A 10,273-nucleotide genomic window follows, 5' to 3' on the forward strand; every position below is an offset into this window, starting at 1 on the left:
CAAATCACACACCGATTTTTTATGTAATTTGTACCGCAAGGCAAATTATGTCAGGAAGTATATTAATAAAAAAGTTTTTTACAAAATCCTTGTACAGCTAGTTTACCATAAAAATTAAAGGACAAAAAATAAATAATTAAAGATTAACGAAGTGATCAGGTCTTTGTACATTTATTTTTTCCTCTTCATTCCAGTTATTACACAGACGATTTCACCGATGAGGTATGACAATATTTCTTGAAATACGATGAGCAGCAAGTGAAGCTGCTTTAAGGCTGGTTTGAAAAAAAATAAAGACGCACTAATTGACTGCTTCCCATGCTGTTCTTCGGATGCCACGAACTCGTTTTAGCACTCTGGATGGACAAGTGTCTGAAGGAACGACACTGATCGGCAGACATGTTTAGTTGCTAAATATATTATCACAAAACTTTTCCTTTTCTTTTCCTCGGTCAAACCCAACGAATGGAAGACAAAACGAAAATAAATTTTTATACTTACGCTCTCACACATGAACTTTGGCACAGTAGAGCATGAGTTATGCCACTAACTTGCTTATGCATGTTTTTTCAGGGATCATTTTCTTTTTTTTTTTGTCAGTTTTGTAACAAGGCTATAACTCGACCCGGCCCGAACTAGGAAAAGAAAAAAAATTAGTTTGTACCAAAAAGGATCGATTTTTGACGCTCATTCGGCAACTTGATTCAACACTATTGAAAAAGGCAAACATTTGTGAGTAAACACTCTCCTGCTGCCGGGTATGTCAAAATGTGAGCTGCAGAAGGGCCAACGTTGCCAACCTGGCTGTGTTTTTGGAGACCACTGGAGATGACTTTTCTTGACGTCGCGCATCCGTTTGGGGCAGGTGCTGAAACGGGCACGGCACCATTTGGCAACAGGTCGAATCCAGTTGGAAGCGGCAGACTACGAGTGAGGAATCTAAACGAAACTCTTCGTTGCTACTTTGGGATAAACAGTAGCAGCGAGTTTAAATATTGCACATTACTACATTCATTGGCGCAACGAGATTCAACTTAAAAGGTTTAAAGCTTATTACGCAAAACACAAGAAAAGGCATATCAAAATAATTTTGACTATGGTCTATTTGGGTATGGATTAAGATAAATGGAATCAACAATACTTACAGGAATCTGCTGGCATGTCCGTGTGGAGACCATATCGGGTAACTGCTGATATTATTTGGATGGCTCCAGTCATCGCCCAACGTACCGTAGAGCCAGTGTTCGTCATGAAGGATTTTGCTGCCCTCTAAAACATTTGGAAAGCTTTGTTTCGTTTTGGTTTGAACTGCGCCCTTAATTGACACAGCACTGTCAATAGCAGCCTCTGTAGGCTTTCGATACGTCAGATGATTGGTTTTGGCCAAGGCTTTGGCAAAGACTCGGGGTTTAACACGAAGAGGTGTTAAGGGGGGTAAAATAAAATTAGCCGCTGAACTGTTCAATCCAGGTTGGGTAGTCAATTTGGGTCGAAATTTAGCAGACACGCGCCTTGTCCTAAGGATGAACGTAAACGAATCAAGTAACAAAAAAGTTAGTACCCAGGATCTCCCAAGTTGAAAGCAGAAGACTATTTACCGATGTGTCCCTATACCACTGTTAAGAACAGTAACTTGACGTTCAATCGACTGCATTTTTGTTTTTAAACGTTGTGTTTGGAGCTGGGAATTGGTGAGTTGTGTGCGAAGCTGTCGTTCCGTCTCTTCCGCTGTTTGGAGCAAGGCCCTAAGCCGATTCACTTCTTGGCTACTATTTAACCATAATAATCGATTTTTGTCCACTAGCCCCAATTGGTTCTTAAGCGTCTCTTTTGTCATCGCCAAGTCACGCCTGTTAAATTAAATGAAAGTGTCATTAAATAGAGAAGAATCTGTTCCAAACCTCTTACTTTTTATGAAGGAGCTGTTGCTTCAAGGCGATAAGCTTCGGTGAACTGGATTCATTGGATTTCAACGGAGATTTGGTCTTTGGTCCATCAGAAGCACGCGGCGTCGATGTGGCATGCGGTTTGGCTGCCAGAGTTTCTCCCAGTTTTTTATTATTTTCCACACTTCGTTCGTTTTCTTTAGCATTGGTACCAAAGGGGATAGTGGGCGGCGGAATGGTCGGAGATTGCCTTCGCGATGTAGTCAACTTCGTGCACGGTTTAGGGGAAGAAATTGACAGGTCTTTTCCCGCCGACTGAGCTGGATCAGTTTTTGAAGGAACAAGAATAGGCTTTTCGGAACCCGTAGCCGTAGAACCTACCCTAGACTCTTGGGGTGCAGAATGCTGAATGGAAACCGATGAATCGCCTTTGGAAATATTATCTAACTGGGGCGGGACACAAGTCGGAACTTTAGGCGCTCCTTGCTTTAGAAGTTCGTTTTCACGTCGACGAATCTCTTGTTTAAGCCTTTGATACTCTTCTTGTTGGTTGCGGGGTAAATGGGAAAGGGCATGAGGTATAGCTGCATTCTTCTCCTCGACTGTCTTACGGACGGTTTTGAGAAGCGCAGAGATCGAGTTTTCCATATTGTATTCTTCGTCGTCGCTCGAATCGGAAGAATCATTCCGCAAATCAATTACAAGCCGGTCAGCTTTTGGGATATGAATAGGTTTCAGCGGAGCCTTTGTCGGTGGGTTTCGCCTTTCGATAACAGGATTCAGCAATGGCGGTTCATCAACTCTTTTATCTTTTTGCTCTGGCTGCATTTGCACTTCTAAATCTTTCGTTTGTTTTCGAGCAACTTCGATTAAGAGCTGCGCCCTCAGTAATTCTTCATCTTCATCTTCATCTTCTTCGTCTCCTTCTTCCCCTTCCTAAACAAGAATTATTTATATGTTCTAGAAATTACAGATACTAAGCCTATAGCATTTGAATTTTAAAAAAAAGCTTATCAGTGTATATTTATAAGTTCACATTAGATAAATATATTACCAACATGATTGTATAAGTACCTGTATTCCACTAGAAATTACTAGCTCTGACATGGAATTAATTTGAGGTATTGTGACATCTGAATTTAAATTTTCTTTGGGTTTTGCATTTGCAACAACTGAATTCAGAGCTTCTATTCGTAACTTGATTTCTTCATCATCATCTGAGCCAGAATCCTCTTCCATGCTTTCCACAGAACCTGGAGTAATCAATTCAAAAGATTGTTTCCATCTTTTATCTTTGGAATCTTCAGATCCTATTGTCACAGAGTTGCCTGGTTTTTCTTCTTTCCTAACCTGGTTTGAGGGTACCCTTTCTCTGTTGGACCTACTACCACTGAATCGATTCCTAGAACTACTATTGCTATCCAACCTCGATCTGGATTGCCCTAACCTTTTAAGAGTATTTGGTGGTGATTTTCTCTTTGATGGAACAGATGATTTTTCCCTACTGGATCTTTGGGTTGGCTTTAGACCACCTATGGGTTTCAATTCTATTTTTCCATTATTTCCTCCACTGTTTGTGCCAGACCCTGCATGCTTCGAACTGTGTAATCGGGTCTCAGTAAAACTATCTGGTTTCCTAGATGACACCAAATTAGTTTCAAGAACAGATTTCCCAGAGTTTAACATTTGGGGTTTAATGGGAGGGCGATGTATGATTTCTGAGATAATTTCTATCTCGTCGTTGGCTATCTCTCCTTCTTCTAACTCGCTGTCGCTCGTGACGGGATCCATTAGTTTTTCCATCGTTCCTGCTTTTACGATAGCCGCTAGTATGGTCATCAGAGAAGTCAAATTGTACACAAATTTGCAAAAGTATAAACTAGCTACCAATCTTCACTGCAAACCAAGTAACCAACACTGATCAAAAACGTTAATCTGCTATGAACTTTTACGCATTTACATGCGATTAGAGTTGGTATAGGACACTTAACCACTAATTCAATCAGCAGTCACTTTTCAGTATGCCATGATTCACGAAACCTTCAACTAATTTAGGGAAGGCCAGTGCAATGGCTTTGGCCCCCATGACTTAATTGAAAGTGGCATGGCATGAAGCGCCATTGAAATTGAAGATTGGGATTTTCGGAGCCACTGATTAAGAAAAGATAAACACCCCCAAAATAAATTATCTGTTATCCTTTAAATTCAAATGTTATTTATATAAAGACAAAATTTTTGGAGAAATTCTTGTTTTTAAAAAATGCTATAAAAGCTGTTAGATGTGCACAATCGGCTGTACACCATCGCCACCTATGAGAATTTTTTGTGATAAAAAAATGGAAAAGTCTATTGCCCCCCAGAATCCGGGGGCTTATAGCATTTGTCTACTGCCCCCCCCCCCCCCCCCCCAGAATTCAGATGGCGCTGGCAACGTGTACCGGTTCGCCTTTTCTTTAGTAGAATGTGTTGCAGACAGTGATAATAAATAATTTTAAAATTAATAGGCTAAGGAAGGTTAGGTTAGGATAAGTTAGGTGTTAGTTAGGTTCACTAGAAAATACCAACAAGCGAAGAAAAAACCTTTTTAAAATGTTAAATGGGCAATTATTTCTATTATATCTCTGTAACATTCCTAAAGCAAAACAAGTAGTCAAAAGATTTACTTGACGAAGAGAATGAAAAAAAAAAAACTTTTATCACCTTGCTTGCGTAGGCCTTGGTAATAAAAGTTGAGTAGAAGAAGAAACGGACGTGACATATGATGAACACCCAATTATTTACTTTTTAAACGTACAACATCCGCCGTGGTGTGGGTTATTGTCAAAACGGCAAAGGAAGAAACATTTCAATTTCCGTCGAATGTTTTGTATTTTTCGCAAAATAAATTGATTGATTCGTTATAATTTATTTGAAGCGTCACATTTATTGAGATTGTTGAAAGGTAGTGAATACACTGTTCAATTACAGAATTTGTTGTGGACTTTGTAGTTGAAGTTGAATCTAAACACCTAGACAAACACGCCTCGTTTCTTTCTCCCTTGCGTCCCGTCTAATGCCGAATGCTTATCGTGTCCGACACCCAATGCCGTAACGATTGTTATTCGACCACAAACAAATTCAATAGGACTGCTTCCGTTCGTATCAGCTTTGTCCTGCGCCATGCAGCTATACCGAATGCTTTGTCTTGGCTGCGGACAAACGGGAATTATAAAAGCAAATGATAAGCGTTGCATCGTATCTGCTAGCAGCTAGAGAAAAATGACGTTCTAAAATCAGCTGCGTATAAAAGGCACTGTGGAATCCGAAAATCAAGCTAGACAATCAGTCACTCTCTCACACGTCAGTGAGACTGGTTGAGGATAACGTTCTCCATCACTTTCACGCTGCATAGCTAAATTCAAGATGCCGCGTTTCGTGATTTTTTCATCTGTTTTACTTATTGTTTCGTTGTTGACTCCCAGTACTTTGTCAGTTGATGTTAATGAATTTCTGGCGCAAAGGGAACGATTTCTGGCTGACGAATCCTCGCGAATTCTAGGTGGCAGTATAACGCTAAGCAGCAATGAGGAGCTGGTTAACACTATGTTAATGACTGCCAAAACAGTTGAATTTGACCAGTCAATTTCTTCACTTAACTTTACACCGGCTACGCATTTCTTCCTATCAAAGCCGGCAATGCTCGAATCAGAAGTCTTTCAGTTCATCCGCCAAATGCCTAAGGGTAAATCCACCCTACATGTAACGCTCACAGTATGCAGCACAGGATAAAAATAAGTGAACTTTATATTACAGGCGGTGTTTTGCATATCCACGATGTAGCAGTCACCCCGGTATAGTATAGGCACCAATTTCTTTCTCTCAATCTCTGTTGTCTAAATATGAATGATCAATATTTCTCAGTTAAAATGCTTCATCTATTGTCCCTTTTACATAGCTGGAATTTCTCATCGAAGACGCTAGCTATCGACCAAATCTTTATGTTTGCTCGCCAGCCAAAGATCCAGTTTTCTTCCAGTATGCTGCTTCCGCTCCAGCTAATCTGCCCGACTGTCAATGGACTTTGGTGGCCGACAGAAGAGCTCAAGAAGGAGCCCTTCAGTTTGATGCCTGGCTTCGCTCAAAGTTATCGCTCTACACTACAAACCCTCAAGGTTATTATTCGTTTTTTTTTTTTCAGGATTAAAGAAAAACGAAAACAGCTTTGAAATGATCCGTCTCATTGCCGTTTTGTAGAGGCTTACCCGAATATCAACTCGGTCTGGACGGCATTCGAAAACACTTTAATCGCTGGCAGCGGGATAATCACATACGCACCAGTCTTTACTGATTATTTTTACGAGGGACTTCAGTCGTTTTATGATGACAACGTCCAATATATTGAAATCCGTACTACTTTACCCCAAGTACGACAACGATTTCGCGATATGTGTTTACGTGTTGATTACAGATGGTACTGGATAAACCAAGCTGAATTGGTTTCGCATAGGTTTACGACTTGGACGGAACATTAATGGATGAAGCGCAAGTAACTCAGCTCTACAAGGATACGTTTGATCTCTTCCGAAACGATCATCCTGATTTCTCCGGTGCTAAAATTATTTTCGCTCCTTTACGTCGGGCTGACAACGCCACTATGACAAGATACGTCGAATTGGCTTCTCAACTTAAGGTCCAAAATTCTTGTTTATAAGATTACTCGATGCGTTTCCCTTTTGTTTTTTAATCATGAACAAAACAATCGAATTCAACGCAATAGCATCTAATCAGTGTTGAATCAGAAAGACGATTAATTTCTACATTAATTATAGGCCCAGTTTCCTGATGTAGTGGCTGGTTTTGATCTGGTTGGTCAAGAAGACTTGGGACCTCCGCTCAAAGAATTTTTAAGCCAACTTCTTGCCGGAGCAGTTGATCCCAATCTTCATTACTTTTTCCACGCCGGAGAGACCAACTGGCATGGTACGGACGTAGATGAAAACCTGATTGACGCCATCCTCCTTAACACCAATCGTATCGGGCATGGCTTTGCTATCGCCAAACATCCTAGCGTCATGGAACTTGCTAGATCTAACGGAGTTCCAGTTGAAATTTGTCCGATCTCGAATCAAGTATTTACCAACAAATTCATGGACCCACTTGCAGGTCATGACTAATAAGTTATTCTTTTACGTGTTATTCAAGGTGCTTGCCTTGGTCGATGATTTGCGCAACCATCCAGCTGCAACGCTTTTCAGCAATGGTTTTCCTCTAGTCATCAGTTCAGATGATCCGGTAGAACTTTCAATGACATATCGTTGTGTGTTCGTCATCTTTTCTATTAATGATTCTAATGTTTTTTTCTGGCTGAATTCTGATAGGCTTCTTGGGAAGCGGTTGCCCTCAGCTCAGATTTTTATATGGCATTTATGGGTCTGGCGGGAAGGAAAGCTGATCTTCGAACTTTGAAACAACTTGCTATCAATTCGATTATGTAAGGCACAAAACTGTCTGAAGAGAATAGGGTTTCAATCGGTTTAATTGTACAATTTACGCTAACAGGTTTAGTGCCATGACTACCGACGAGAAAAACGCTGCCATGGCAGAGTGGCAGATACGTTGGAATAATTTCATTCTCAACAAGTACGAAGACTACAAGACAAAACACAATTTGATTTAAAGGACTTGATAAGACCAAAGACAAAGAAACTAAGATTGACTCGTCAAATGTTATTACTGAAATCACAGTAGATTTGCTAAAAAATCCAAATACAATGCAGTGCAAATAATCTCTATTCGTTTTGTGATCAATTACAATAGCTGCCGTTCTACTTTACAACGAGAGGTGAAAATGGTACGGTATCTTATTTGTTCCTACCATTGTCAGATCGCGATGACTTGGCTTTGTTACCTTTATTCTGGCGAGCATAAGCAGACCCGACTTTAGCTTCCTCATCAATTAAGACGATCCATCCTCGCAAGGCATCAGCAGACGGACGTTTGTTCCATTTGGCGCTGAAAGAATATGAATTTTGAATATCAATAATATAAAAAAGCTTTTACTGAAAATATGAATCAGACAGTACTTTGGTACTCCATCTGGTGGTAATACAACGTTAAGAATTGCGTCAATTAAGCTTAGTTTGAGGAAGTGATCCGTATTAGTTGTTGTAGACAGCGAGGGGGATGCATTCACCTTACATAATGAGTCACAAAATTAGACAAAGTTCTGAAACTAGATGCAGATAAGTTTGATGTACCTCAATCAGCCACGGTTTCAGGTTAGCATCGATGATAATGTCGTACCCATAGCACTCGAAACAGTGTGGATCGCTAGAAAAATTGCAAGGTATGTAGTCAAACCAGTCAGAAGCAAGCAGGACAATTATTACCTTAACATCATCGGTGCCACAGCTTTTAGCGAATGCCCTTTAAAAAAAATTATAAAAAAATGTTTTTAGCTGTAATTGATTTGTTATTCTATGCGCTAGTATGCTCACCAATAACCCAACAGATTTCTTGCCACAGTAATTCAGCTGCATCACTGCCACGGAGACTTGCGACGTAAAAAAGTAAATCTTCCACACTCCACTTTCCTCCATGATGTGGATTGTAATCATCCTAAATACAAGGTATAAATTTTGTAAGTTAAAATTTAATGACCAACAAAATTAACCGTCATGTTACCCCTTGTTTTTGAATAGCAACGTTGGTTAAATGGACGAGCATATTATCCATCTGAATTTAAATTTGACTTTATGTATTCTTCCAACCATTCCGGACTGGACAAAGAATGTTCTCACGTACCTGATGAGTGCTGCGATCGTATTTGGCGCTACAGAAGCGACAGAATCCCCGGCGAAACAAATAGGCTCGAATAGGACGAAAAGATGTCACCAAAACGTATAGTCGGAGATCAAATTTCTTGCCACCAATCAAAAGGGGTGATTCAATATATTTTGAAATGACATAAGATTCCCTCGGTGGCGCTGGCTGCTGCGGATTACCACTGGCCACTGATGGAGTTTGTGCAGCATGACGGCCGTAAGCCGATGCCGAATTTCCTTCATTGGACCACTTTTTGATCCTCGAAAGCTGGAAGGTTAATTAAGTAAAAGTTAGAAAAAACCGTAATTCTGGTAATCTTGTTAATACCTTAGTGACGAGAAAGATTCCTGATCCTTGGGAACGGCCACAGGGCTTCATGATCCATGTACATGTTGGACACCGTCGATATTCTTCGGCAAAGAGATTATAATCTGCTGGTAAAACAAACGTGACGGGCACAAATTCAAGGTTGAATTGCGACCGCTCCCGAATTTCTCGTTCTTTGTCCTGTTCACGTCTATAGCGTTTGATGTTTTTAACCATCAAATCTTTTCTGGTAAGCTCGTAATGATTCGGAAAATGATTGATCAGCCTGCACAATAAGAAAGGACAAGTTTGTGAAAGCAAATTCATGTTGAATTTTAAAAAATGGATTAACTGGTAGTCACCAAGACGGTATGAACTTTCGGCCGAGAACAAACTGCGACAGGTCTGGGTGTTGGCCCTTTGTGCAATAATGAGTAAAATGAAATTACAGACAATTTTTTTAGAACACTGGTTTCGGGATTCGTGCATGAAGCAGATACGGTGCTGAACTCATTACCAGCAATGTCTCCCTTCATTGATATAAAGTATGGGCTGCGTGCAAACTTTGCAGCTAAGTCTTACGTTTGTAATACGAAACAATTTACATTTATCTAACCGAAAAAGCAAAGACCCTTACCAGTAGAAATTCCAGTCTTCATCGGAAGTGGCAGAGGTCCAACCGCGTTTCACAAAATTAGCAGTCACCACAGACTTTTCCATGTCCGTGAAATAAGTAATTCTCGACATGATATTAAGTAGTAGACTTAAAACAGAAAAGATTATAACTGTGGTAATCTAAACTACCGCACAGTTCGTCAAGCCACGGTAAGCGATATGTGATGTTCGTCGCCTCTGTTATTGATTAAACAACATCGCAATTTAAACCGACATTTACAAGATTAGAAGAGCATTTTGACAAGGTCTCATGGCTTAGATGGCAAAGCGCCTGCCTAGTAAGCAGGAGATCACGAGTTCGAGTCTCGTTGGGACCTGTTTTGTTTTAGTCCTCGAAAAATGTCTCATCTTCGAACTGTAAATGTCAGTGAATTATCTGGAAGAGATTTTTAATATTTTCTAATTCAGCATTGAAGTTTCTTTTCTTTGTAACCATCCGGTCAATACTTACGGGAAAATGTAAGCACATTTTTCTACTGGGTATCGTTGCCGAACGATAACCGTTCGTTTTTCTTTTCGTAAGCTCGTTCATTTTTCCATTACATAGTTTGTGCTAATACTTTTTTTTTCCTAAGAAATAATGCCAGTCAAGATGGGAAAAT

The 10,273-nt window shown here is 40.1% G+C and overlaps 3 protein-coding genes and 1 non-coding gene across 6 annotated transcripts; 2 read left to right on the forward strand and 2 right to left on the reverse strand.

Annotated features, from left to right (window-relative positions):
- Positions 1-152: 152 nt before the first annotated feature.
- On the reverse strand, positions 153-3,914 carry LOC130698038 (nucleolar and coiled-body phosphoprotein 1-like). 3 transcript variants are annotated; one of them, XM_057520839.2, is made up of 6 exons: positions 2,961-3,914; positions 1,909-2,822; positions 1,599-1,850; positions 1,146-1,517; positions 801-962; positions 153-635 (listed from the first exon to the last, which is right to left on the reverse strand). In XM_057520839.2, the coding sequence occupies exons 1-6, from the start codon at positions 3,723-3,725 to the stop codon at positions 614-616; spliced, it is 2,487 nt and encodes an 828-aa protein (XP_057376822.1). In that variant the 5' UTR covers positions 3,726-3,914; the 3' UTR covers positions 153-613. The 3 variants fall into 3 exon arrangements, with proteins under 3 accessions (XP_057376822.1, XP_057376813.1, XP_057376804.1); XM_057520830.2 differs by having other exon boundaries at positions 153-959; XM_057520821.2 differs by having other exon boundaries at positions 153-962.
- A 1,274-nt stretch (positions 3,915-5,188) lies between these two features.
- Positions 5,189-7,651, forward strand: LOC130698109 (adenosine deaminase 2-like). Its single transcript, XM_057520921.2, has 9 exons — positions 5,189-5,607; positions 5,679-5,716; positions 5,821-6,037; positions 6,120-6,289; positions 6,373-6,555; positions 6,695-6,994; positions 7,068-7,157; positions 7,244-7,356; positions 7,425-7,651. Exons 1-9 carry the CDS (start codon positions 5,289-5,291, stop codon positions 7,540-7,542), a joined length of 1,548 nt encoding a protein of 515 aa, XP_057376904.1. The 5' UTR covers positions 5,189-5,288; the 3' UTR covers positions 7,543-7,651.
- Positions 7,620-10,267, reverse strand: LOC130698134 (polyglutamylase complex subunit TTLL1-like). The gene is made up of 10 exons (XM_057520927.2): positions 9,634-10,267; positions 9,349-9,414; positions 9,018-9,282; positions 8,670-8,957; positions 8,550-8,600; positions 8,363-8,483; positions 8,255-8,291; positions 8,123-8,195; positions 7,949-8,058; positions 7,620-7,877 (listed from the first exon to the last, which is right to left on the reverse strand). Exons 1-10 carry the CDS (start codon positions 9,741-9,743, stop codon positions 7,727-7,729), a joined length of 1,272 nt encoding a protein of 423 aa, XP_057376910.1. The 5' UTR covers positions 9,744-10,267; the 3' UTR covers positions 7,620-7,726.
- On the forward strand, positions 9,916-9,988 carry Trnat-agu (transfer RNA threonine (anticodon AGU)). The gene has a single exon. It is a non-coding gene; the product is annotated as a tRNA-Thr (tRNA).
- Positions 10,268-10,273: the final 6 nt, after the last annotated feature.

This window comes from Daphnia carinata, chromosome 10 (genome assembly GCF_022539665.2).
Source record: "Daphnia carinata strain CSIRO-1 chromosome 10, CSIRO_AGI_Dcar_HiC_V3, whole genome shotgun sequence".
NCBI lineage: Eukaryota > Metazoa > Arthropoda > Branchiopoda > Diplostraca > Daphniidae > Daphnia > Daphnia carinata.

Bases quoted from the DNA above. Each gene is read 5' to 3' on its own strand.
- LOC130698134 (XM_057520927.2), bottom strand. From the start codon at position 9,743: ATGTCGAGAATTACTTATTTCACGGACATGGAAAAGTCTGTGGTGACT. The intron at 8,958-9,017 runs GTATTAACAAGA...TTAACCTTCCAG, and splicing joins GAATCTTTCTCGTCACTAAG to CTTTCGAGGATCAAAAAGTG. The intron at 7,878-7,948 runs GTACTGTCTGAT...ATATTCTTTCAG, and splicing joins CCACCAGATGGAGTACCAAA to CGCCAAATGGAACAAACGTC.
- LOC130698038 (XM_057520821.2), bottom strand. From the start codon at position 3,725: ATGACCATACTAGCGGCTATCGTAAAAGCAGGAACGATGGAAAAACTA. The intron at 1,518-1,598 runs GTAAATAGTCTT...GTTCATCCTTAG, and splicing joins AGTGGTATAGGGACACATCG to GACAAGGCGCGTGTCTGCTA. The intron at 963-1,145 runs GTAAGTATTGTT...TTTATCCCAAAG, and splicing joins GGACATGCCAGCAGATTCCT to TAGCAACGAAGAGTTTCGTT.
- LOC130698109 (XM_057520921.2), top strand. From the start codon at position 5,289: ATGCCGCGTTTCGTGATTTTTTCATCTGTTTTACTTATTGTTTCGTTG. The intron at 5,608-5,678 runs GTAAATCCACCC...TTTATATTACAG, and splicing joins CATCCGCCAAATGCCTAAGG to GCGGTGTTTTGCATATCCAC. The intron at 6,290-6,372 runs GTACGACAACGA...GGTTTCGCATAG, and splicing joins TCCGTACTACTTTACCCCAA to GTTTACGACTTGGACGGAAC.